This window comes from Cyprinus carpio, chromosome A19, assembly GCF_018340385.1.
Source record: "Cyprinus carpio isolate SPL01 chromosome A19, ASM1834038v1, whole genome shotgun sequence".
Lineage (NCBI taxonomy): Eukaryota > Metazoa > Chordata > Actinopteri > Cypriniformes > Cyprinidae > Cyprinus > Cyprinus carpio.
The window spans coordinates 23,563,257-23,587,633 of record NC_056590.1 but is presented as its reverse complement, the minus strand read 5'-3'; the positions used below and the strand labels follow the sequence as shown (position 1 = coordinate 23,587,633).

Here is a 24,377-nt window from a genome sequence, read left to right as displayed (position 1 = left end):
TTCAAAGTCATATGGTTTTTAATTATGTTCTAAAAATGTTAGGACAAAAACGTTATTTTTACATCATTCATGGAACTAATATTTGTCAAATGAAAAAATGGAATGTTCACTTAACATTCATATAACCAAGAAAAAAGAAGAAGCGTTTTTGCAAATAAAGAAAAAAAAGAAGTAGACATTTTGAAAGTTCAGAGAACTTTCTGAAATAACTTTTTATAACTTAGCGGGAACGTTAGCAAAGCGTTCTTAGAACATATTTTTGTTAACTGGAAAGACTTTCATGGGCATGCCTTAAATGCAACGATTTTCATGCATATTTTCTAACATGGCCTTTTTGCTTGTCACCGCAGATTGAGAACTATATCAAAGACAATATGAAGACAGAAATAGTGCAGTTACAACAGAGTGCTGTTCACAACCACACGGCAGCCATGTTAGAGATGGGCACCAGTCTTCTCTCCCAAACGGCTGAGCAGACACGCAAGCTAACTGATGTCGAGACACAGGTATGTTCCTCCCAGGATCCATTTCATGCTCCATTAAGCGAACAAAATTTTTTCTTTGTATCCCTTTAATACGGCTCAAATGCAGCCAAGAAAAGCACTAGTGCTGCATTAGACATACAGTCTCTTTTTAAGTATCATGCTAATGTTTTTGTTGCTGAATCTCTTTATGACTTGTGTGCCTCAGTGAGACACAGAGGGATGCAGTAAAGTTGTGTTTTGCTGATTTGTCAAATAAGAGGTTGAGGTTGAGAATAACTGTTCCTAAGTGCTACCCTATGGTACTGCGGTATAATGGTGCTGTTTATGACTTCTCCTGAGGTGCCGCTCAGTCAGTATTAACTTACTTAATGGTTTTTAATGTATGTGTTTTTGCAGAAGGATTACTGTATTTTTATTGGAATGTTATTGTTTTTCAGGTTTTAAATCAGACATCAAGGTTGGAAATTCAGCTGCTGGAGAATTCACTATCCACCAACAAGCTGGAGAAACAACTTATGATACAGATAAATGAAATCAACAAGATCCATGACAAGAATGGGTAAACCTCCAACTCTGACACAATTTCTAATAACACTAATATGCAAAATTGAAATATCTAAAATTGTATATATAAGGGGTTGGACAAAATATTTATTTTATTTATATAAAACAAGACTTCCATAAATGTCTTTTAAAGTGTCTTTTAACCATAATATTAAGTTAGTAGTGTTGCTACTTTTAATTTGTTACTCTCCAACACTGCACACAAGAAACAAAAATCTGAGCCACAAAAAAACCTTTCAGAGCTTCAGTAGTGATCCTGCTTAAGCCGTCTCACTGTGCTGCTGTTTAATCTGCCAGTACAGATGTTCAAATCTCACTCGCTTGTAATTTTTAGAAATACTGATTTTTATGCCAGAACCGCAATACAGATCATTACACGAAATGATTTTCAATTCTTGACAACACAAGCTCTCAGACATTAGCTTGGTCCCATATGGTGCAGTGCAACAGAACCTGCCAAGACATGAGTGATGTCCCCTGACCCACCGTTAAACTTTGTCCTCTGTGAAGACAAATTTTGCAATGCAAACTTTTGGAACACTTTCCAATTTCCAATATATATTGGTTTTTCTGATGGGACATCCATGTTACTGTCAAATGGTTTAATTCCCAGTGATCTCTCTGCTTTGAGCCCAGCTGTTGTTGAAAGCACACAAGCATTCACATCCCTCTATGTGTTTATTTAAATCTAAAAATTTGTTTATGTCTAGCTATTTCATTACCAGTGCTGATATAATTACTCATTCTATAACATAGATTGACATTATGAGTTTCTCCTTTTTCAATCTAAACTTAATTTTGCATTCCTTTAAAGCTCTTTATGTGGATTGAATTTTGCTTTAATAAGCTAATGAATCCACCCCAGCATGCATCAGGTTTCCAAGATGTACAGTGCAGATTTAAGGCTTGGATGCATTTTAGACTTGCACTAATGCTCATAGCTGTAAGATGAACTTTGTTTGTTTGTATGCTGTGTAAATTATGGAGATTGGCTACATTCATATCAGTATTTATTACAGCTGAAATGGCCTCCATTTCTTCTGCCTTTGAATACTGAAACATAAATACAGTATCATCATATATTTAAACCTTAAAGAAGCCAGGGATTCTTAATCTTATTTTTTTTTCTTTTCTTTTTTGCCCATGACACAAAAAATATGTTTTGTTTACCTGTGAGCCACATGAACAAAGCATGCAATATGAAATATCAATGTTATCTATCTCAGTGCATTTATTTGTTTTTCATGACTAAACCAATAGCAATGAAGAAAAAATGCTTATTGTTTCATAGAACATTTGAAGTAAAACATTTTAACAAACACAGTCAAATTGTAGATAAGAAAAAAGTTATTCATTGTAACTGCTAAAACGTAATATATAATATAAGGTTTGAATAAAACTATCATTGACATGATGCTTTGATGCTGTGTTCTGTAAACCTTGACTAAGATTTACCATGAAAACTAGTTTCTGCCAAAAACTGGTCACCACAGTCTTAAAACACATAAAAATGACTTGACTTTGAAGGAGATCCCATATTATTTTAACTGTTTTATAGTAGTTTCACCGATTGCTGTAACGATAATATTTTGGCTGAAAATTTTGTGACAAAATTTGAGAGTATGTGGCCCGATTTGACCTATACTTGAAGGAACATAAATTGTTACATTATCCCATAATTTTGACTTTTAGCCATTCTTTTCTTCTTTTTTCTACTATGGCTTTCCATCATTTTTGCTCAGGTTTCTGGAGGTAAAAATGCAGGAGATGGAGGACAGGCACAGAGAGGAGTTGGAGGCCCTGCGGGAGGAGAAGAGCAGTCTACAGGCGCTGGTTAGCAGGCAGAGCTCAGTGATCCGGGAGCTGGAGGCTCAGCTGAGTCGAGCAACCGGTAATAGCACTGCCCTGCAGAGACAACAGCAGGACCTGATGGATACTGTACGCAACCTGCTCAGCCTCTGCTCGAAGGATGGAGGTATAGCATGTAAGCACAGATCAGATTTTTTTGCACATATTATTTTTATGGAAAGTATTTCCCTAAGGTATGCATATTATCATTAGGGAAAAAAAAAAAAAAAAAAAAAAAAATATATATATATATATATATATATATATATATATATATATATATATATATATATATATATATATATATATATATATGTTTGTTTGTCATGAGAGAATTTGGTCCTGGGTTCATATAGATTCATAAATATTTACTACTTTTTGAAATGTATTTATTTACTTAAATTAAAAATTTATTTATTGCTTGAAAGATGTCCTTTTTCAAGTTTAGTTGTTAATTTAATGTTTTTGCTTTTTCTGGTCATATATTATCTCACCTGTATCACCATGCAAGCCAGGTAAAAAAAAAAATGCATGGCATGCAGAACATGTCAAACAGGAAGTGAAACAAAACTAATTCTTAGACAAAAATAGCTTGTTATCAATGAGAAAAGCTTCTTCCTGGTAGGTGTGAAATGTGCCGTTTTCAGTGCTGTGAACCTCAACGGATGCAGCTTATCACGCTTCAGCACACTGCCTGTGGTTAACAGTTGACTGAAATGTCAAACAGCCCCTGATTGAGTTACAGGCCAGACTTAACGTAGCCCCAGCGCAGTGATCTGGGATTGGCGATATCCCGCTAACCCTCATGGTTGCCTTCACACCAGCAGGAGTCAGTGTAGTGAACTCATTACCCTCGTTTCCCCACTGCTGCAACCCCAGCGTGGCCTCTTGGCCCCATGTTTATCCGATGTCTGCCCCACATCTCTGTGGTCACAGAAAATTTACCTTAAATGTCTGAGAAGGGACTGCATAGGTCATGGAGTTGACTCAAGCTCCTGAGCTTCCGTCTCACTGTGAGGGCGCAAAAGCAACTCTACTTCCTGTTGCAAGCTTTTTTTCCTTTGGGTTTTAATTGGCCTTTAAAATGACAATGGTTTCATTTCACACTGTAAAAATCAGACAGTTTTGTCCATTAAAGCCATGCTGTTTACCAGCAAAAAAATACTGGTTAACAAACATAGTTTTTCTCATGAAGCCATGCTTGTTAAGCTAGTTAAAATTCATCAAAAAATGAAAACCTCTCACATTCATGTCTCTTGAAATCCATGTGACATGTTTTCTTCCTCCTTTGGAATACAAAAGTAGTTATTTATAAGACTGTATTCATGCAAGCTTCTTTTTTTTCCATTCATTGAAAGTGAATGGTGACAAGAGACAAGACAAGATTTTCAGCGAATAATTAGTTACATTTCAGTATCATATGGATATGGAAGAACTGAAATATGGAGAGTTCAGACATTCCGCTAAACGCATTCTTTACTGTTCCATTGAAGAACAAAAGTCGAGTTTAGAACAACATGAAGAAATATTTACCAAGTTCCATTGTGTTTCATTTACTCTACCATTTAAAAGTTTTGGGTCATTAAGATTTTTAAATGTTTTTGAAAGAAGTCTCTTATGCTCAACAAGGCCTTTGAATAAAAAAAGAAAGAAAGAAAGATAAACTATATTTTGAAATTAAAATCTTTTGTAATCTTTTGTCTTTACTGTAACTTTTGATGAATGCATCCTTGCTGAATAATTTTTATTTTTTATTTTTTTTATTAATAATAAAAAAAAAACCTTACTGACCCCAAACTTTTGGGTTTGTGTAACTATGGTTGACATCTACTGCTCTGTTCTAGTTTAATTATTTGTTGGACTTGTAGTCATTGCTTTGGAGGTATTCCAGGTCCCACACTTGTAAATTTAAGTCATGAAATAAATGCTTATTTATTTTTTTATGATCTGACAGTAAATATTCAAGTACCCCAGGAAGAGAACACGCACAGGAAAGAATCTCAGCACATGTTGGAACACCCTGCAGCTTCTTGGATTTAGACGTTCCCATTTGTACATCAGCCAGTCACACTAAATGAGACCATTTTTGATTCCAGCTTGGTTTTGATCTGTGCCTGGACGTAAAACATAAATAAAATCTCACAACTGGGTTCATTTAGTGGGTCAAATGAGTGTATAAAATACAGTTTTTAGGTTCACTGTGGTTTGGCGTAATGGTAAGGTGGGACCCATAACATGATTTCTTGGTGATTTTAACAAGCAAGTATAATAGTGCACAATTACTAAACAAATTATGATAAATGTAGATTTTAAACAGCCCTTTGTTGCATTATCCAGTTCTAAAGTGATGTAGAGGTCATCTTTCTGGTCTCTGGCTGAATTCATCAAACTTAATGACTCCTGTGGGAGGACCTGTCCATATAGGTGGCAAGGAAGGAACTGTAGGTCTCTTAGATTGTCTGTCTGAAATCATGACAAAACAATGTTCTAGCAAAGCTCTAAACTCCCTTTTTGGGGAAAAAATGAGACTGAGCACTGTTTATTATGTTGATTTTCTCATTCAAACATGAATATGACATTGTTTAATGTGCTTAACCTTCATGTACCTAAATATTTGAACTTCTTTGCAAGTTAACCAGCACAGTTTACCTCACCTTGTGCATCAATAAAAGAAATGTGATGATTTCAAAACATACAGCATCTTTGATGTTGCTAGATTGTAGTGAGTTCATAAATACAAAGCTGTTATTTGTAAAAATATTATTGGATTTTATTTGAAGCAGTATTAAGGGTTATTATGAAAAATATAATATAAGTGTAACTTGCATCATTAGATTGCATTATTAGGTATAACTGTTCTCTCCTTTGGATAGCTGTAATAAATCCCTATTTGCTAATTATGATTTACTCATTGGCATCAATAATTTTTAGTGATTAAAATAGCAAAATATTATTTTCTTTCTCCAAATTAAGTTCTCTAGGGACAGGCTATGACTCAGTTCTGCATGTAAATATAAAAAGGTAATATGTCAAAATATGATTTTTGGGTTTAGGCACACATTATGATTAAAATGGTTTATGGCTTAGGAAATGTTTTTAAAAATACTCATCATTGTAGTTCTGCTCGCTCAGCTGGTCTCTCAGTACATTTGAAAGAATCAGACTTTGTCATTTATATAAAGATGCAATGTCATAGTTTGAGTTTACTCTTCTCCAACACACCGCACTGGGATTTTCAGTTCTTGCTTATTTTAAACTTCATTTTGTGTCTGCAAACGTGTGGGGAATTCTGATTTATAAAATCACTCTATTTGGATGTTCTTTTCACGTAAACCTGTTCCAAACAAAAGTCCCAACTGAACCACAGAGAATTCAAATGTAAATAAATCTTGCGATTATAATTTTTTTTGAGCCAGGACACAAGCTGTTTAATAGCTCAATTTACCACAGTATAGCTAAGATTTATATGTAAAGCTTTTCCTGGTCATTCAGACGTGCAAAGATCACAGTGTAGTTCTTGCCATCAAACTCCAAATTCAACATAAGAGAAACCATACGCATTTAAAAATGTTTTGTAACTCTTTACAATAACTTGGATAATCATGATCATTTTTTTAATTTGGATGTGCGAGAATAAGCATTGTATTGTATTTGCATTTAGAGTAATAAACATTAGACTTTATTTTCTTTTATCAACGTTGTATTTTGTCTTTGCTCGGATTGAACTTGTCTGTTGCTCAGCTCTCCAGTCCTGCCATTATCAGCTCCTGGCAATAAGCGGTAAATTGCCGTTGTCTGACACAGCTGGGTTTTTGTTGTGTTAGACACCGCAGTGCGAGTTCCCCTCTGTCAACCTGTCACAGCGTGAGATCCTTGTCGCTGACACTCAATCCTTTCCCGAAACATTAGAAATAATATCCCTGAATGAAGGGTTGCCCGCCCAAGCCCTCCATCCCACGATAAGGATCAAAGTTCTGCCTAAACATCCCTGACATGTCTCTCTTAGCAGTGACATCTCCTCTTCTTAAATAGACCCAACAGAAACAACAATAGTGTGAAAACTGAGATGCAGACTTTAGCAGTGAAAGAAAAAAAGAGAGGGGAATCGGAAGGAATTTCCATCTATATAACTAGGACACGGTGGGTAAATATAAACCACTTGTTATAACAGGAACTTGAAATTTATAGCTTGTAGTATTTTGTCCGCAGACACTTGCTTGGTTTCAAAATATTGGCGGCGTAATTGTCTGCAGATTGTCTGGAAAGAGATGCAGCTGCTGGCATGGAGAGGTCTGTCAGAGCAGAGCCGCTCCTCTCTGAGAGCCGGAGATCAGCACTTTGATTAAAAGACTTTTACACTTAGAAATATGTCAGTCACTGGAAGAAGGTCATGTTGATAATGCAAGAAGTCCTTGCTATTCTTTATAGTTTCAAAATAATTCTAGCCAGATTTGAAATACTGCATGAAAACTGATACAGTATTTTCAATTCATTGTGACTATATGTATATTATTTATTCCATTAACTCAGGATGTGATTTATTCCACAGCGTGCAATATTTTTCAACATTATTAGTTCTGATATTGTACAGCAGTGTCTTTTTTTGCTATGCTTACATATTTTAAATGGGTTTGTAACATGAAACAGATATTAAGTGCGGACAGCTTTATACACATCCCTCCATGTAGGCCTGCTGACAGAAGCTAAAAAAATAAATACTGTATACTCATTGTCAATCACAATTATGCATTTTTAAATAATCCTCTTCTATACATACATATAGGATTCATTTTTAGGAGCTGTTTCTGGTCCAGGTCCAGAACATTCCACTTTAAACCCTCTTTTATTAAATTCAAGAAGGTTGATGTAAATTATGTTGGATTATTAAACTGTCGCACAGCCCAGTGGGTCTCGACAAATAGCTGTCATCTGGCAGGATTTGGTTTGTTAAAATATCATTAGGCTGTTTGTCTGCATTATTGCTGTCTTGTTGAAATGGAAGTCACAATGTTGACATGTTCTGTTTGGCCGAATATGAGGCTCGGTCATGCTGAGTAGAAGAATGAGTGGAAATTATTTTATTTATTCAAAGGGGGCAGATCCACAGACGTTTTCTGATGTATGTGTACCAATATAAACAGCTCCATTTATTATTTCACTGCTCGTTTATGTTTTTGCTGTTTCTAACATGGTTTTCATTGTGTATTTATTTAGTGGTGCCAAACAGCACAAAGCAAGCTGATGAGGAGAGGAAGTACCGGGACTGTGACTGTGTCTACCTATACGGGTTTGGTTTAAAGTGGAGTTTAGTTTATAATATTTAGATTAGAAGAGAATAGAATGGTAGGGTTTGTGTTTTGATTTCAGATCAGCTATGCTGGAATAATACAATGTCAAGAGGTAAATGCAATGGCACAACTTGAAACGTTTCAGGATCAATTTTTACAGTGGTCATAAAACTGATCCAAATGATACCTTAAAGTCCTCTGTCTTTGGCACAGAAAACACAACACAGAAGTCGCAAAATATCAAGAAGACCACAGAATTTCACATAAGATTAGACAGATATATTTATTTTATTTTATATTTAATCAAATTTTAGATATTTTTAATGTTATTTAATTTTTTTGCACTTTGAATTTCTTTTACTGCTTATTTTATTTTGAATAGAAGTGAAAGTAATTGCAACATTGGCTGCATTTATTTATTTATTTATTTGCATTTATTTGTTTTACTGCTTTTTTATTATTATTTTAATTTATTTTAATTATTATTTTCATTTAGCATTGTTTTCTTGCTATCAGAACAGACCTATTACATATTTATGTATAGCATCAGGAAGCATTTAGAAGTTATTAAAGAATAGTTCAAACCCCCAAAAATGACAATTATTATAATAGGTCTTTTTTTCTGTGGAACACAAAAGAAAAAATTTTGAGAAAACTGTTTGTTTACCAAGAAACTTCAAAATATCTTGTTTTGAGTTCTGTAAGTTATACAGTATTGGTTTCACACAGGATGCATTGTATGCATTTTTGTCAAGTAACCTAAAAATGTGTTTAATATAACTGAATCAAAATGACTATTATGTAGACACCAACAAAATTCATTTTTAAGGGTCAGGTGAGGTAGAAGTGCACATTATCACATGAATATGTGTGGAAAAGACTTATTCCGTGAATGTACATGTCTTTCCCTGAATTTCTGGTTTTGGTGTTGCTCCAGCCACTGATACTGGATTAATTGCAACCAGGTTGGTGTGTGTGTGTTCAGCTGGGTGTGTATGAGGTGATGCCACTGTTTTCTACCTAATGTGCTAGATTACAGCCAGGTGTCCCTGTGTGCCACAGCTTTGATCTCAGGCCTGCTACTCGACCTCTCCACTAATCACTGTTTGGAGAGGTCACTAAGCCAATGGGGGTATCTGTTGTTGTTATAAGGATATACAGATCCATAAGGTCAAGATAAATGGTCTGTGGTATTTCTGTCCTTGTATGTGTTTATATATTTATATATTTATATATATATTTTTTTTTTCTGTTTGTGTGATGTGCATGTCTGTCTCCAAACAGGTGTACTGCAACATGGAGTCTGCGGGGGGAGGCTGGACCGTGATCCAAAGACGTGAAGATGGTAGCGTGGACTTCCAGAGAACATGGAAAGAATATAAAATGGTACGTAGCCAGGTTTCTTCCCACTAACCTCTGTTTCACTCTCTCTGTAACAGTGGACATGATCTTCATCTTTCTCATTTAAGCAATGCATATGGGTGATATATCTTCTCTGTTCATCTGTTTTTGATTTAGACTCAAAAGAGTGAAGGATAACCATGACACCCCATAGAGTAGGAAACAGATGAGTCAAATGAGATGATGGGATTCTTCCTGAGTTTAGGAATGAAAGTCTGCGTGTAGTCAGTGTTATTCTTTATTGGAATAAAAGCAGTATTATATACAAAAGTCATAGTGAAACTGGGAAATCAGTGCAGTCTGAAACGTAACACTCGTTATGAATATCAAATAAATGTAATCATACTTTCTGACATTATTTATAAAGATATGATGTGGTATTCTATTAAATGTTGATCTGACTAATCAATTAGTTCTAACACTACTGCTGACTAAGAAGAAAGTTTACGTGTAAGCCAGTTACACATCCTGCATCTATCCAGGTTTTGAGAGTTTTGAGATATTGCATTAAAAAGTGCAGGGTGGAAACACCAAGATGCAAAAAAAAAAAAAAAAAAGTTACATGCAACATACATATTTACTTGTTTTTATAATTATTGCTAACATTTTTTTTCTAATATTATTTCTAACATTTTATTATTTGCTAATTTAAAAAAAAATTGATATGGTTATAATAATAGATTTATTTTTTCAATAAAAAGACAAGTTATGTTACTGAAAAACATCAGCTTATTTAATTTCACCCATTTCAAATCTTTTAAGTTTAAGTTAATCATCTAATATTTAAATTTTGTTTTACTTCATGCCTATTCCGAACATCAAATATAGGACAAAAAGATCAAAACGTTTGTCTGTTGTGGTTAAGAATAGTGAAATTTCTGATGCTCACTCAAATCAAAGAAGCAGCGAGAGTTAAAATTCACTTGCCCTCAAAATAACATTTTTTGAGGGCATTTGATTAATGACAGTTGACCAATGACATGCCTATTTTTTAATATTCTATGTGATAATAATGGAAGGTAGCCATGTTTTTAAAAAGCCATGTCTTTGACCCAGACCTGTTTGAGGTTTAGGGACATAACATCAGCCCTGACTCTCATGAAAGAGTTGCGCTCCTCGCTGAAGCTTTTATTTGTAGTGTCTTTTTTCTGGTTTGGATCAAATGAAATATTGGAATAACTTTACCTCTCCTCATTTGAGTATCCGCTCCAGCCAGTAATTATCAACACCGTCAAGATTTTTGTTTCTCTTTTCCCAATCAGTTTCCCAACAGAAGATGGGAGAAACGCTTCATCAGAATGGAATCAGATATTTAGACCATGGAAACAATCGTTCCTAGGTTTTGTCAGTGTTAATCTGACTTTTCTCCATTCTTCTCTACAGGAGAAAGGGTTTTGGATTGGCCAATTTGAATGGATATTACTGGAATGATACATAGCAACTGAGTGAGTTGTTGAGACACTGATGTTGTGTTGTATAGAAAACCACACACCCAAGAGAACTCCCTTTTTTAGGGTATAAAATAACAATTGATCTTCGTTTTTCCTCTACATTACTCACATAAGAAATGATGCGGTTTCATGGCAAGAAAGCTTCTCAGGGACGATCCCATGCACAAAAGCCAGGCTTCCAAAGGGAAACCCAATCAGAACAGAACAAGCACCCCTGGACAACATAAACAGATACAGGGTATGGAAAAACAGCCATCAGCCATCAGACTCTCTTTACTCTCACAGGAGATGCTACAGGCGAAATTAATGTCTCATATTTACTGCACAAAACTCTTGCTCATCAATCACCTGATCCCCTGAGCCAACAATTAATAAGTGAGAAGAAGGTTTTAGTCAGTCTGTAATGCAACATGAGTCATATTATCATCCCTTTGCCTGTAGCACACTTCAGTTTGGTTGCACACAAACTTATATAGGCGTTTTTTTAATTATTTAAAATTGCTGAGTTTAGTTTACTTTTTGAGAATGTTTATAGATGCTGGCATCAATTATATTACATTTATTCATTTATTTGGAAGTGCTTTCCATTATGCAATTTCACTTATGCATAAATAACACCGTTCTAATTTGTATTTCTTCATTATAGACAAAAATTAATACAAAAATGTTTTATGGAAAAAGGCAGGATGTGTTAGCTGTACCAAATGACAACAGTAAGAAAGTCTTTTTGGAACGGAGAGTTGATTTATATATATATATATATATATATATATATATATATATATATATATATATATATCTATATATGTATATGTATATATATATATATATATGTATATGTATATATATATATATATATATATATATATATATATATATGTATATATACATGCAGGGTTAAATAATACATGATGGCATGTGTATGTTTAAATCCATCCAGCACTCATTATTTCCATTGCCTTCACTGGAAATTTTCTAATTTTGCAGAAGCAGGGAGGAATGCAGGGAAAGGTACAATAATTACAGATGTTGCTCATTAAAGATTTGTATTCGTACTTGGATATGGTTCTGTTACGCTGTGCTGTAATTATTACTGTGGCTAGCACCTGCACTTCATTATGACTTGTTTCAGAAGCCTTTCTGCAGCTGTTTATAGCTGAATGGATCCATTACACACATGGAAACTCGTCCAAAATATCTTTTGGAAGCAAAAACTTAACTGTTAAATGATTTTGTTAGTGTGTGTGTGTGTGTGTGTGTGTGTGTGTGTGTGTGTGTGTGTGTGTGTGTGTGTGTGTGTGTGTGTGTTGTGTGCATACAAATGACACAAGACAACATACTGCTTCTCATCTAAGTCGTGTCATGCACTACATGTTTATTACTTTACACTACAGTCTTTCCAGATCTGATGCAGCCATTAAACATTTAGGCTCAGAAACGGACCAGTGGTTAGTGATACCTTCATGTGTCAAAATTTTCTGGACATCTGTAATTATTATCTCAAGAAAATTATGAATTGCGGAATTCCATCCCTGTGTTGATTCTATTAGGCTTGAAATATCTTGGACAGGATTTTCTTTCCCATTGCTTTATCCAAGGCCTCCCGTGATCCAAGTAGATACTTAATCTAACCCAGAGTCCACCTTCTTTTCTAGGGCTTTGGGAGTGTGTCAGCCGAACACTGGCTGGGAAATGAATTTGTGCACATTTTGACCAATAAGAGGAAGTATGCCCTCCGTGTGGAGCTGACAGACTGGGACAGACACCAGGCCTTCTCGCAGTATGACAGTTTCCACATCGACAGTGAAAAATTAAATTACAGGTACTTTCTGATTTTTAAGTGAATGCTGTTCATTATTTTAATGTAATAGGCTTGAAAAAATATAGTGCTCAACAGCTCATTAATCACTGATTGAAACAGTTTTGAAAACTTTTTTAATTTGCCACAACCAGTTACACATCTTGTCAATACATTCAAGATAATATGGGTTATATTAGGTTGCATTTATTTGATTAAAATACAGCAAAAACAGTAATATTGTGAAATATTATTACAATTAAAATAGTTGTATTCTTTTGGAACATATTTTAAAGTATAATTTATTAATGTGATGACAAAGCTGAATTTTCAGCAGCCATTACTCCAGTCTTCAGTGTTACTGATCCTTCAGAAATAAAAAAGAAAAATAAATATAAGAAAGAAAGAAAATTATTATAGATATACAAGTTTTATATGTATCCCTCTGAAAAATTATGTTATATTAATTTTGTGGGAACATCTCGGATAAGATGAAAGTGTTGTTATTCCTAAAGCCTGCTGATAAGTTCCTGCGTTCCTCTCTAGTTTTACTCCCTGTGGGATCTTTAAATGCTTTTCACTGGTGAAGCTATGGGGAGGAATCAAGCTATCTGTTTCAGTTCCATCTGAGGTTGACTTATTGTCGAGTCACGCCAAATATTCCCCCTTTTTCAGCTATTAACCACTTAGTTTTCTTATTTTAAAAGGCAAAAGCAAGACAAACAATACAAACGAAGAAAATATTAATTGCACTTGTAGCTCATGCACAGGCAGGTGAACACTTTCAAGCTCTCAACTTCAAAATATCTGGATCTTAGCAGGGCTGTAGTCCGTGGCGTCCTGCACACTTGGCTGGAATATAGTGGCCTGTAGTGGTAAAGAGTTTCAGGAATCTAATCAGCATTCTCATCGCTAAAAATAGATTTGTTCTCTCAAACTGTTATGCTATGCTAATCACACACTGTCTATTGAGAATACTGGCCAAAACACTTCCTTTCTTCCTGCCAAACTTTTTAGTTTGTGTATATAAAAAGCACTACCAGTAGATGTAGTATGAAGATAGGCTTTTTAAATTTTCTGTTTCAATGTAGTTTGTGCTCTTTAGTGCTGGTTTAGTCAGCTGTAGTCTTCTTAAAAGTCGGTTATAAAGTAGTTACATAGTTCACAAATTCTGTCATCATTTACTCACTCCCATCATGTCATTCCAAACCTGTGTGTGACTTTGTTCTATGGAAAAAAATATATATTTTCCTCCCCACAATGAAACTAAATGGGGTCCAAAAAATACCCCATTGACTCTGATTGCATGGACAAAAAGATATATATTATACAAACATTTAAACCATAAATGTCTGGAATGACATGAGAGTGAGTAAACATGATAGAATTAAAAAGATAGAAATATCCATTTAAGAAGCATGGCAGGGACACCAGCATAGCAGAATTAAATTGTGCTTAATACTTTCACACATACTGTACATATGGACACACACACATAGCCTATGTGGAGACATGGCACATAAAAGCACTTTAAAATTCCACAAGCGTGTGCATGAATCTACAAAGAATAATTTAGAACTTAACATATTATGATGCACAAGCATTTCTATTTGTCAGAACCAATGTGGAGACTTTCCAGTCTGGAAATATCTGTCTGACTGCCAGCTACTTGCTTTTGCTAAAAATTTGAAGCTAGTTTGCAAATGAGTTGGTATTAGAACAGCAGTAATTGCACTTAGAAATAATGGAGTATAATCCCATAACCTAAATCACGAAAAGGACTAACTGTTAAGTTTATTACATTTCTTCAGTACTAATGATTTCCAAACTACATACAGGGTAAAGGTTGAAGTGAGCAAATAGCACTTGGCTGAATGTATACCATGCTCAGCACAATAAATTTCAAATAATGACCATCTCCTTTTTTTCTTGATATAACCAAGTTTCCGCAAAGGTCTGAGGCAATAATATTGGGTTTATGAGGAGTGTGAGAGGTGTGATCCAACAAATCAGTCAGCATTATTAGACAACATTAGCAACATTACAAATGCATATTTATTTTTGACACTTTAATAATTTCAATAGTAAATCTGTAAAATTACATTTAAACTGAGTTCATTTTTATTATTTAGTCAAAGTCTCAGTCACTTTTGTTATTCTGATAATATTATTTTTGTACGTACAAATCCAGCCAAATGTTTGGGGTATTTTTTATTTATTTATTTTTTTCAGCAAGGATGCTTGAAATCAAAGGTTACAGTCAAAACATTCTATTTCTATTTAAACTACATTTAACATCTTTGTCTTGTTCTGTATTTTTGATCAATTAAATGCAGCCTTGGTGAGCATAAGATACTTCTTTCAGAAACATTAAGAAAATCTTACTGGCACCAAATTTTTGCATGGTAGTGTATATTCTAGAACGTCAAAAAGTATATGCATTATCAGAATCAGAATTATCAGAAAATATTTAGTATATATGTATATTTTTTTTCGTATTGTATTTCAGGTTGGTGGCTTGTGTACGTGTGTATTTTTGACCTTTGTGTTGTGACATGGATTTAAATCAAGAATATTTCAGCAAAAAAAATCAAGTGGAGACTGAGATATACTATAGTGTAAACACTAAAACAAAATGAAAATCAAACTTTGGCATGGAAAAAATAACCTTTTCAGATACTTTTTTTCCAAGTCTTGTGCATTCTTTTGGTTAACCTCAAGTTTAGTTATCTACAGCTATCACAAAGTAATGTTATATGCCTCTGTGGTTCTAACTGACCACAGCTCTGCCCTGTGCACACTTTTTAGGCTTATGCAATGGAAACTTCAGCTGGTTTCAGGAGCACTGAATAGGCAGACCATGACAGCAATTGTGAAAATGATCAATGTCTGTGACACTACACTGACTCTAGACATGGGTGGACCACAGGGTTACTGTCTCAGTCTCGCAATATAGTTTTGACAGGTGAACAATAGCATTTGATTTACTAGGGATTTTTCAATAATTGGTTTACATCGGCCACAATGGAATTGCATGTAAACTGTGGTGGAACTGGCAAAACAATACATGCATTTAGCCCTGAATTTCAATATAATTGACATAATCTTTATAATATATCTGCAATGACAACATTAGAAAATATTAAATGCTCTAGATAAAAATATAAATTTGTCTAATTTCAACCATAAATGAATGTCTTGATTGATTGATTGATTGATTGATTGATTGATTGATTGATTGATTGATTGATTGATTGATTGATTGATTGATTGATCGATCAATCTATCGATTTTCCTGCTCCAGGTTTTATACACTTACATATATGAAATGGTTTAAACTGTCAGATTACTGCATCTTTTGTGTAAAAGTGCTGTATATTTTTCCTTCTCTATCCTTTTAATATCATATTTTCTGTAATACAGAAAATTGTGTATTTTAAAACAGCATAACCTGAGAAAGAAAAATAAAGCAAGGCAAATAGGAGAGAGAAAAGTGACATGTAGAAAAATACCCATTACATCATTTATAGCAAAGCAAAGCAGGCCGCTGTTGTAGATGCTGCTGATAAACACAGGCTCTTATTACAGCCGTGTTTACACAACTTATGAATCCTGAAGCGCCTTAATTTCGGGGAATGTACAATCAGCTAAATGGATATTGAGTGTAATTGCTTCAAAAGATCAACACTGTGTTAATGTTAGTTTGGCACTTATACAGTGCTGTACATAATTATATTGAATATGATCGTAAATTACATTGCCAATCTCTAGCTGGGCATTTTATATGGCTATTTTAATAAGCCATGTAAGGAAGAGTTGAAAATGATATTTAGCCATAATTCAAAATGAATCACTTTTTTTTCCAGAATGTGGAAGTTTTACAGCAGCCGATTTAGCTTTTTTGTAATTGTATGAGCGTTATGTGAGCTGGAATTGGGAGAGCCCAGTGTTTTGTTTCTAGGGCAGACCTACACAAGGAAAGCTATGGTGGATAGGGGTCAGTATCTGGGAGTCTCTGAAGGGACCTGACAGTGCTGCTCCAACCTTGTTTTCCCATTGGGATGGGGTCATGCCGGGGGGGCTTATTCTTGTTCATATTCCAGGGCTGAATGCCACTGACCCAGCGCCAATGCCCATAGCACTGACAGACACCCAGACTCCGCCTGTGTTTACATGGCTGCTTTGTATATTGATTGAGTAGAGTGTGTATATCCCTGCTGAAAAGGACCACTTAAATCAGCTCAGTTCAGGCTGATTTGTGCCAGCATAGCCACAGTGTTTTTATGTGGAGCTGATTCACCTAGTAAGTCTTGCTGGTTAATCTACAGTAGTTTAAAAGTTTGGTTGGGAAACTAGCACTCCAGCATCACAGTATTGCTTCATTTTGTTTTTGTTTTTTGTATGTTTTGTTTTCTGTTGTTTTAGTTTAGTGTTTTTTTTGTTCACAATGAGGCACAAAAACAAAATTTTTGTGTGTTTTTTGTTTTGTTTGATTTGTGTTTTTTGCTTGGTTTTGTTTGGTTTTGTGATTAAAGTAGCCCCTGACCTGATAAATAATGATGGCAATGAGGTTGACAGGATTTTAAAGCTTTGAAACTGAAAATGCGCCTTAAACATGTTCATTTGCCTTGTGGCTTCAGTCAAGCATGTATACTGTACCTGAAATGTGACTTATGTCACAATCCAGACCAAGAGTGATTGAGTATATGTACAGATTCAAGTGAGGTTATACAGCAAGAAATGCCTGCTTTTCACATCCTGAAAAGACGTAATTGATGCTACGGTACATGTTTGTTTTTGAAGCAGATGAAATGATCTTGATTTAATATCTTTCGTCCAGCCAAGTTTTAAATCCACAGACTTTGCAAAGATCTCTTCAGCTGTGTCTGGTGTGAATTTTGTATGGAGGTCTTGGCACTCACACTGGCTGTAGGCTGTGAACTCTCTGCTGAAGCATTAAAAGTGTACACTATCAATATCACAAGGTTCTTCCAAAGTGCTGTCAGCAAGGGCACACAGACAAATTTCAAAGGTCTCCTTTATTGATAGCCAAATTTTGTAAATTATTTGCTCAATGGTGTATCCAGATGAGGTCAAAAAGTAGTAACTGTGAATGATCAGTTTCACCTTCTAGTTGAAAATGAAATTTTCAGCTGTTTTGGGCAAGGAAGAGGGTGCAGTAACTGTCATTAGAGTATCTTTAAGGTGCTGGATATTTCATGTTTCCAGAGACAGCATAAATTCCACACTAACATTACCAAATTAAAGAAATATTCCCGCTGCAGGATCATTGCATGTTTCAGATGGGATGTGACAGACTAAAGGTGTACAGCAGGAGCTAACCATGAGTTCCTCTCAGGGGTGGGCCTCACACTTATCACACAACACTAAGATGGGTTTTGGAAACAATATATAAGACTTTTTATTTTCAGTCTTTGGCAAGGAGCTCTGAAGTATGGACCCCTATGGCACATGTGACTTATAGCACTCAGGTTTTTGTTTTTCTGCTGCTGTTCTGTGAAGGGACTGAATATTTGCTTCCTACCCACTTTTAGTCTGTGTTCCAGAATAATAGTTTATGTTTTTGAGCATGTTCATCTGATGAACCTGATTTCAACTAGGAAAAACACATCCATACATCCTCTTGTACTCAGAATAAACATCACATATCCGGAGAGGAACATTTCCAAACTGCCATCATTTCAGATTATGAAAATGAAATGACCGGACACCAGAACACTTCCCTCAGGGTGCTGTTGTGCAACACCAAATAAATCTCATTCCATTCTCAGTTTTCATCACAGCTTTTCCAAGTAAGGCTTGGACTTATTCAGCAATAGTTCATTAAGGCTGGTGAAAAGAATCCTAGAGGAAGGATATTCTGTGTTGGCCATGCAGCTGTTTGAGTTCAGAATGAAACAAAGGCCATAGCATGACATGACATTAGTGCGACAACAGTAACTGGACACACAGGACTTAAGTCTGTTGCTATTTTGTGAATTGGGACACAATTAACTGGCCTGCTTGAAACTACACTGACTGGAGATGAGTAGGTGTGTGTTTATTCAACTGGTTTTTGTGGTGGTGGTTTTTGTGATGATTTACTCTATGGTGATCACTGTATAAGACAAAATTTGTTTCGGAAAGAACTTTTATATTTTGGCCAGTGTCAGTGTTTTAATGTACACTTGTTACACTCTTAATCTATATTGAATATATAGTATTTGGTCACATTTTTATAATGGTTTTGCATTTTGGCCAGGTATGTTGGAATAGTGATTTTAATTGTAATAAAAACGATAATTAAAATCAAATATAAAATAAAAATCATAATTTAAATGAATAAAAAATTAAATCTGGTGTTTGGCTAAGGTCTATGAAGTAGTGCACTCATTATAGAAATGCGGTTTTCAAGTCAAATTATGCAGCAACATGTTTGTGTGTGCTATTCAAATTCTGAGGACGTCTTGAAAGTTTATTTCCTTATAAAAACTGAAGCTTGACAAGTTTGACATCTTATACAGTATGACAGAAACTGTGTATAGTAAATGAAGCATGCAGTCATTCTGAATGAGTAAGATCAGTATTGCGTTTGTGTCTTATAAAATGGCTGTTTAAATGTAGTCTTTAGTGTCAGTGAAGAACAGAATACGTTGGTCTGGCATCAAGCATATCCGGAAACCACAGACAACCAGCCCATTTATCTTTGTTTGGTGACCGCAACAATACACTTCATATTAATGAACATGATTTCGCCAAACAAAGTTTGCAACTGATATTTGATGTGGGTGGCTTTAAAATGATTAGACAGCTTTTTAGAAGAGAGTCTATGAGATGGATGAAGTGTGAGGAACAAAAAATTAAATAAAGAAAAAAATACCACTTAACAATAAGAACGACAATCACATGCTTGGCCTCTAAAGCCTGTTGTTGCATCACTGGCCTCTGTGAACATCCCTAAAAGCGGAACCAAAAATATATTTCCAAGTCGCTTTCAAATATTCATCTTAGAAGAGATTTATAAAGCTCACTCTCTACTGTCTGATCTTATTTGTGGTGATGACTTTCAGGAAATGATTTTGTGGGGCCGAACATGTTTCATTTGGTGTTCATTTCATTGCTGGCATGCCCATGCAATATAGTTTTTTGGCTTTGAGTATGACACTTTGGATAAAAAAAAAATAATAGTCTGAGGGGTAATAACCCTCGGGTTAAGACCTTGGGTAGAACTTTTGGTGACACAATGAAGCAAGAATCAACCACCAAATTCTGGGCATCAGTACTGCATAAAATTAAGCGTTTGAACCCAAGCCTGCATTAAGTGAGGGTTGTGAATTTGTGGTTGAAATCTTCACATCTAGATGGCTAGAGTTGAGTTAAACTCACTGTGTGATTTCTACGTGTTGTTGTCTGGATTAAATAGAATGGGGTTTCCTGGCCAATATGTTTAAAAGCTAATGCTGACTCTAAAGAATGGGTCATGAGTGTGAAGGTAATCTGCATAAATCACTCACGGATGTGTCTGGCAGTAATTTTTCTTGTCCATGGCCTCCTTTTTAAAAAAGTCTTTCTTATAAATAAAAGTGTTTTTATTTCCTCTCTTCTTCCTTTTTCTCCCTCTTTGTCAGGTTGTTCCTGAAGAGTCACAGTGGGACGGCTGGCAGACAGAGCAGTCTGGTGATCCACGGTGCTGACTTCAGCACTAAAGACATGGACAATGACAACTGCACATGCAAATGTGCGCTGATGCTCAGTGGGGGTAAGGCTGAAAACCTCTGTTTTAGCTTACTCCTGATGAATGTAGTCATTTAAGCATCTATTCCAGCCGTACAAGCTTGTTCTTGTTACAGTAATACACTAGCCATGATGCTCAAGATGATACCTTCATTGCTTTTAAATACATTATAGTACAACTGGAGAAGTAGAACGTATCCCTTTTCTTAAATGAAATGCAGCTAGTGCAGAATACTGAATTTGAATGATTATAAGGGACAGTTCTTAACATTTCTGTTAAAGATTCTTTTTTTTTTTTAAAAACGAAATGCAAATCTTGTTGCATTTGCAGTCCTCAGCTGTCTGTTGCTAAATGATGAGATCATTTCTGACCTACACAGAAGAAATACATTTAATACAATTCTTTCAAAAGGTGTGCTTACACAGCAATCCTTCAGATAATTATAATTTTTTTTTTTTTTAGATTTGATTTTTATATTTCTGTTATTGTTAGGATTATTGATAAATATGAAAAGTAATGACACTAGCTAAAGTAATAACTTGCAATTCAGAAAGTGAGTCTGATTGAATCAGTAACCACTCCAAATGAATCATCCATGTGTTTTTGATTCACTAAAAAGAATCATTAAAAATTATCATTAAAATTACATTGATCACTCTAAATGTTTTTTGCTGTAGACACAGTATTTCTGTAAAGTGTTCTATTCAGATCAACAAAACTTAAGCTGATGTTTAAGAACTGCTTATTTTACCAAACAGCATGAATTATTAAGTAAAAAAATAAATAAATAAATAAAATTCAAATAAACTACTAAGATCTACTATAAAGTTACACTCTACATACACTCTTGTCCCATTGTGAATTAAGACCTTTGTGAAGTGCGCAGACAGTAAGCTCCAGTCTAAACACTGTCTATGTCTATGTACACAGCTAACTGCTGTGTATAGGACCACCTCATGCTTTCTTTTTGGCAGAGGAACTGCATAAAGCTTTAGTAATGATGTCTTTGTGGACCTTCACATCCTGTGAGGAGTCTACCAGAATGGGCCGACCACCAAGTATCTGTAGGTCTTTATAGGACTCCCACAGTCTCTCCTAGTGGATGCAGACCACAGACAACTTTTGCTTTTCATATAGCAAGATTTCAGGTCTCAAATCACTGTGCATCATTTAATAAACCAGACATAGAGAGAGATCCTGTCCACCCGAATCTGCCATCACCTTCTCCGTGCTTGGTGGCCAAATGCTAAATGAGGCCCTGACAGTTTTTCATCTCAGAGATATTTTATATCAGAATGAGAATAAATGTGAGCTTTACAGTATGATGACATGCAATAAATGTGCTGTATGTGTAAGGGGATTTGAGCAATGCAATTAACAAAACGGAGTACTGTCGCACTGAAAGATTTTTTAATGAAAGTTCTTCATGAAAAAATGTGCGGAAATGTTTGAAATTGTCAGTCTTGAAGTAGAACCCTCTAAATTCTGTAGCGTAAGTGCTTTAATGAAAGACATATTGGTTCTAGCTCTGGTTTATATCATGAAATCAAACTTTTATCATTCTGTTGCCTCATTTCTTGTTATGCAGTGTGGTTAACAAGCCTATAAAACATTCCCTAGAGACAACCAAGGACATTGGCCAGGTATAGGCTTGAGATGCAAAAGCATGTAACAAGTAGAATCAGCATCCAATCAGTTTACTGTGTCAGTGAGAGCCGTGACAAAGGGCAGCGTATTTGGCCCACAGACGGTTGTTAAAATGTCACAGATCTCTCTGGCATTTGAGCCTTTGAAGTGAAGCTCAAGTTCTTCATGGGAATGAGACGTGCCAAGACAGGCACTCTGTAGGCACATTTTGTGTGTATGTGTCTAACTGAATCTACAGACCAGATGAATTGTATTTAATGCACAGAGAAGTTGTACAGTGACTCAGAGTTGTTATTGTTAACTAAAACTATAAAAAATACTTTTTGATTACTTAAATAAAGCTAAAACAAAATATAGGGTATTAGATTTTTTATTAGATTTCCGTTGTCAAGGCAACATTTGTAATTTAATTTGTTTTGTTTTTTTGTTTTTGTTTTTTTGTTTTTTGAAAATCTGAAAATTACTCAAATTAAAAGTAAAATAATAAACTTAAAAATAAAGCTACATAGAAATATTTAAAAAGTCTAAGAAAAAAAAGCACATAACAAACTTGAAATATGTGTGTATATATATATATACCTCAGAGCCAAGAGGCCAGTGGTTTTTGAGATTTTCTTTATTAAAAAAAAGGTCAGTTGAACCTAATCAGATATGAATATTAAGAGATAGGATCAGATGTTTTATCAAGCTATAATAATAATACAATATATATATTTGAGGATATAATGTCAAAAGATCATTACAGTAAACAACCCTGAGCGCTCATGGTGTGAACTGCTCTGAAAAGCCATGGTCATCGTTCAGTTTCATTGTGTGAAAAAAAAAAAAAAAAAAAACATTTTATTATAAATAACTCATTTTGTGCTCCATGGAAAGTCATACAGCTTTTAAAAGACATAAAGATAAGTAAATGATGACATGATTTTCATTTTGGGAGACAATTTCTTTCATTTCAAGCCCATCATATCAGGTCATCCCTCAGTAGAGGGACATGCTATTAAAAGCACATCTGTCAAGGCAGGCATTAACATAAATAACCATTCGAAATCCACAGAAGAGACTTCTCAAACATAAAACAAGTTGTTGTTATTATTAAACAGTTATGTTTGACAATGTGATTGGCACATCCTATTTTCTATGTTACCTTCAAGTATATATATATATCCTCTTTCCCTGAAAACCTTCAAGGTTACCGTTCCACTCACTTCTCACCTATATTGCAGTGACCACATAGCACCTGCATACTGTTGGATCCAGCTTCAAAGTTGCCTGCATAGCCTGACGAATACACTACTAGGCTGTCAGCAATAAAAATAGTTGATCATATAAAATAATCACAAATATAGTATCACACAAATAGAAGCACTAATGTTTTAGGCACCTAGTTTCAGAAACCTACTTAACGCAGAGCAATTAGAAGTGGCTTTTTATGTGATATATCGTTATATTTTTTACAATTTATATATGATTTATATTCTGGGATATTTTGAATTTGTTTCAGGATAATGCAATACTGACTGTACACTGTATAACTTTTTAAACAGTTGTTCCCAATTGTAAATGTTTGTGTTTTAGGATGGTGGTACGATGCCTGTGGCCCGTCCAACCTGAACGGGGTGTACTACAGACAAGGACAACATGTTGGAAAATTCAATGGAATCAAGTGGCACTATTTCAAAGGCCCCAGCTACTCTCTCCGATCAACTGTCATGATGATCCGACCGGCCGAATTCTCGTAGTTAAATAGCCCAAAACGTTTTGGAAAAGTGTTACTTTTTGGCCCATGACATTATCAAGTAACGCTGCATAAGTGGTTAGCTGCTTGCCTTTTGGATAATGCAGCATTCTTTTGAAATAACACCTCTCCAGGAAACAGGAATCCTGTGAATAAGGGGGCTGTCCTATCACCTTTATGGGACTACATAAGAGATGCCATGCTCTTTGGGAATTTAGGGCAGGAGCTGATTTGGCTGGGCTTTTATTTTTAAATATCAGAGGTATGAATTCAAGTGCCATTCACTTGTCACTCAGGACCTGTGGACTGCTGAGGCAGGCACATCACCTTTGATGGTAGCAGACTGGGATGAATTGCCTAGCAGTCACCCTGTGCTCATCTGGCTCTCGTTCCTCCAAGTGAATTTAAAGCAGCTTGAATGTCCT

General features: G+C 35.1%; 1 protein-coding gene across 1 annotated transcript in view; it reads left to right on the top strand.

Annotated features, from left to right (window-relative positions):
• The window catches only part of LOC109090037 (angiopoietin-1-like), a 50,164-nt gene extending 25,787 nt beyond the window's left edge, over positions 1–24,377 (top strand). Inside the window, exons 2-9 of the mRNA XM_042777120.1 lie at positions 351–506; positions 923–1,044; positions 2,792–3,024; positions 8,112–8,220; positions 9,442–9,571; positions 12,693–12,859; positions 20,464–20,594; positions 23,793–24,377. Coding sequence (XP_042633054.1) covers positions 351–506; positions 923–1,044; positions 2,792–3,024; positions 8,112–8,220; positions 9,442–9,571; positions 12,693–12,859; positions 20,464–20,594; positions 23,793–23,956 — 1,212 coding nt within the window. The 3' untranslated portion in view covers positions 23,957–24,377. The remainder of the gene's footprint in view (positions 1–350; positions 507–922; positions 1,045–2,791; positions 3,025–8,111; positions 8,221–9,441; positions 9,572–12,692; positions 12,860–20,463; positions 20,595–23,792) is intronic.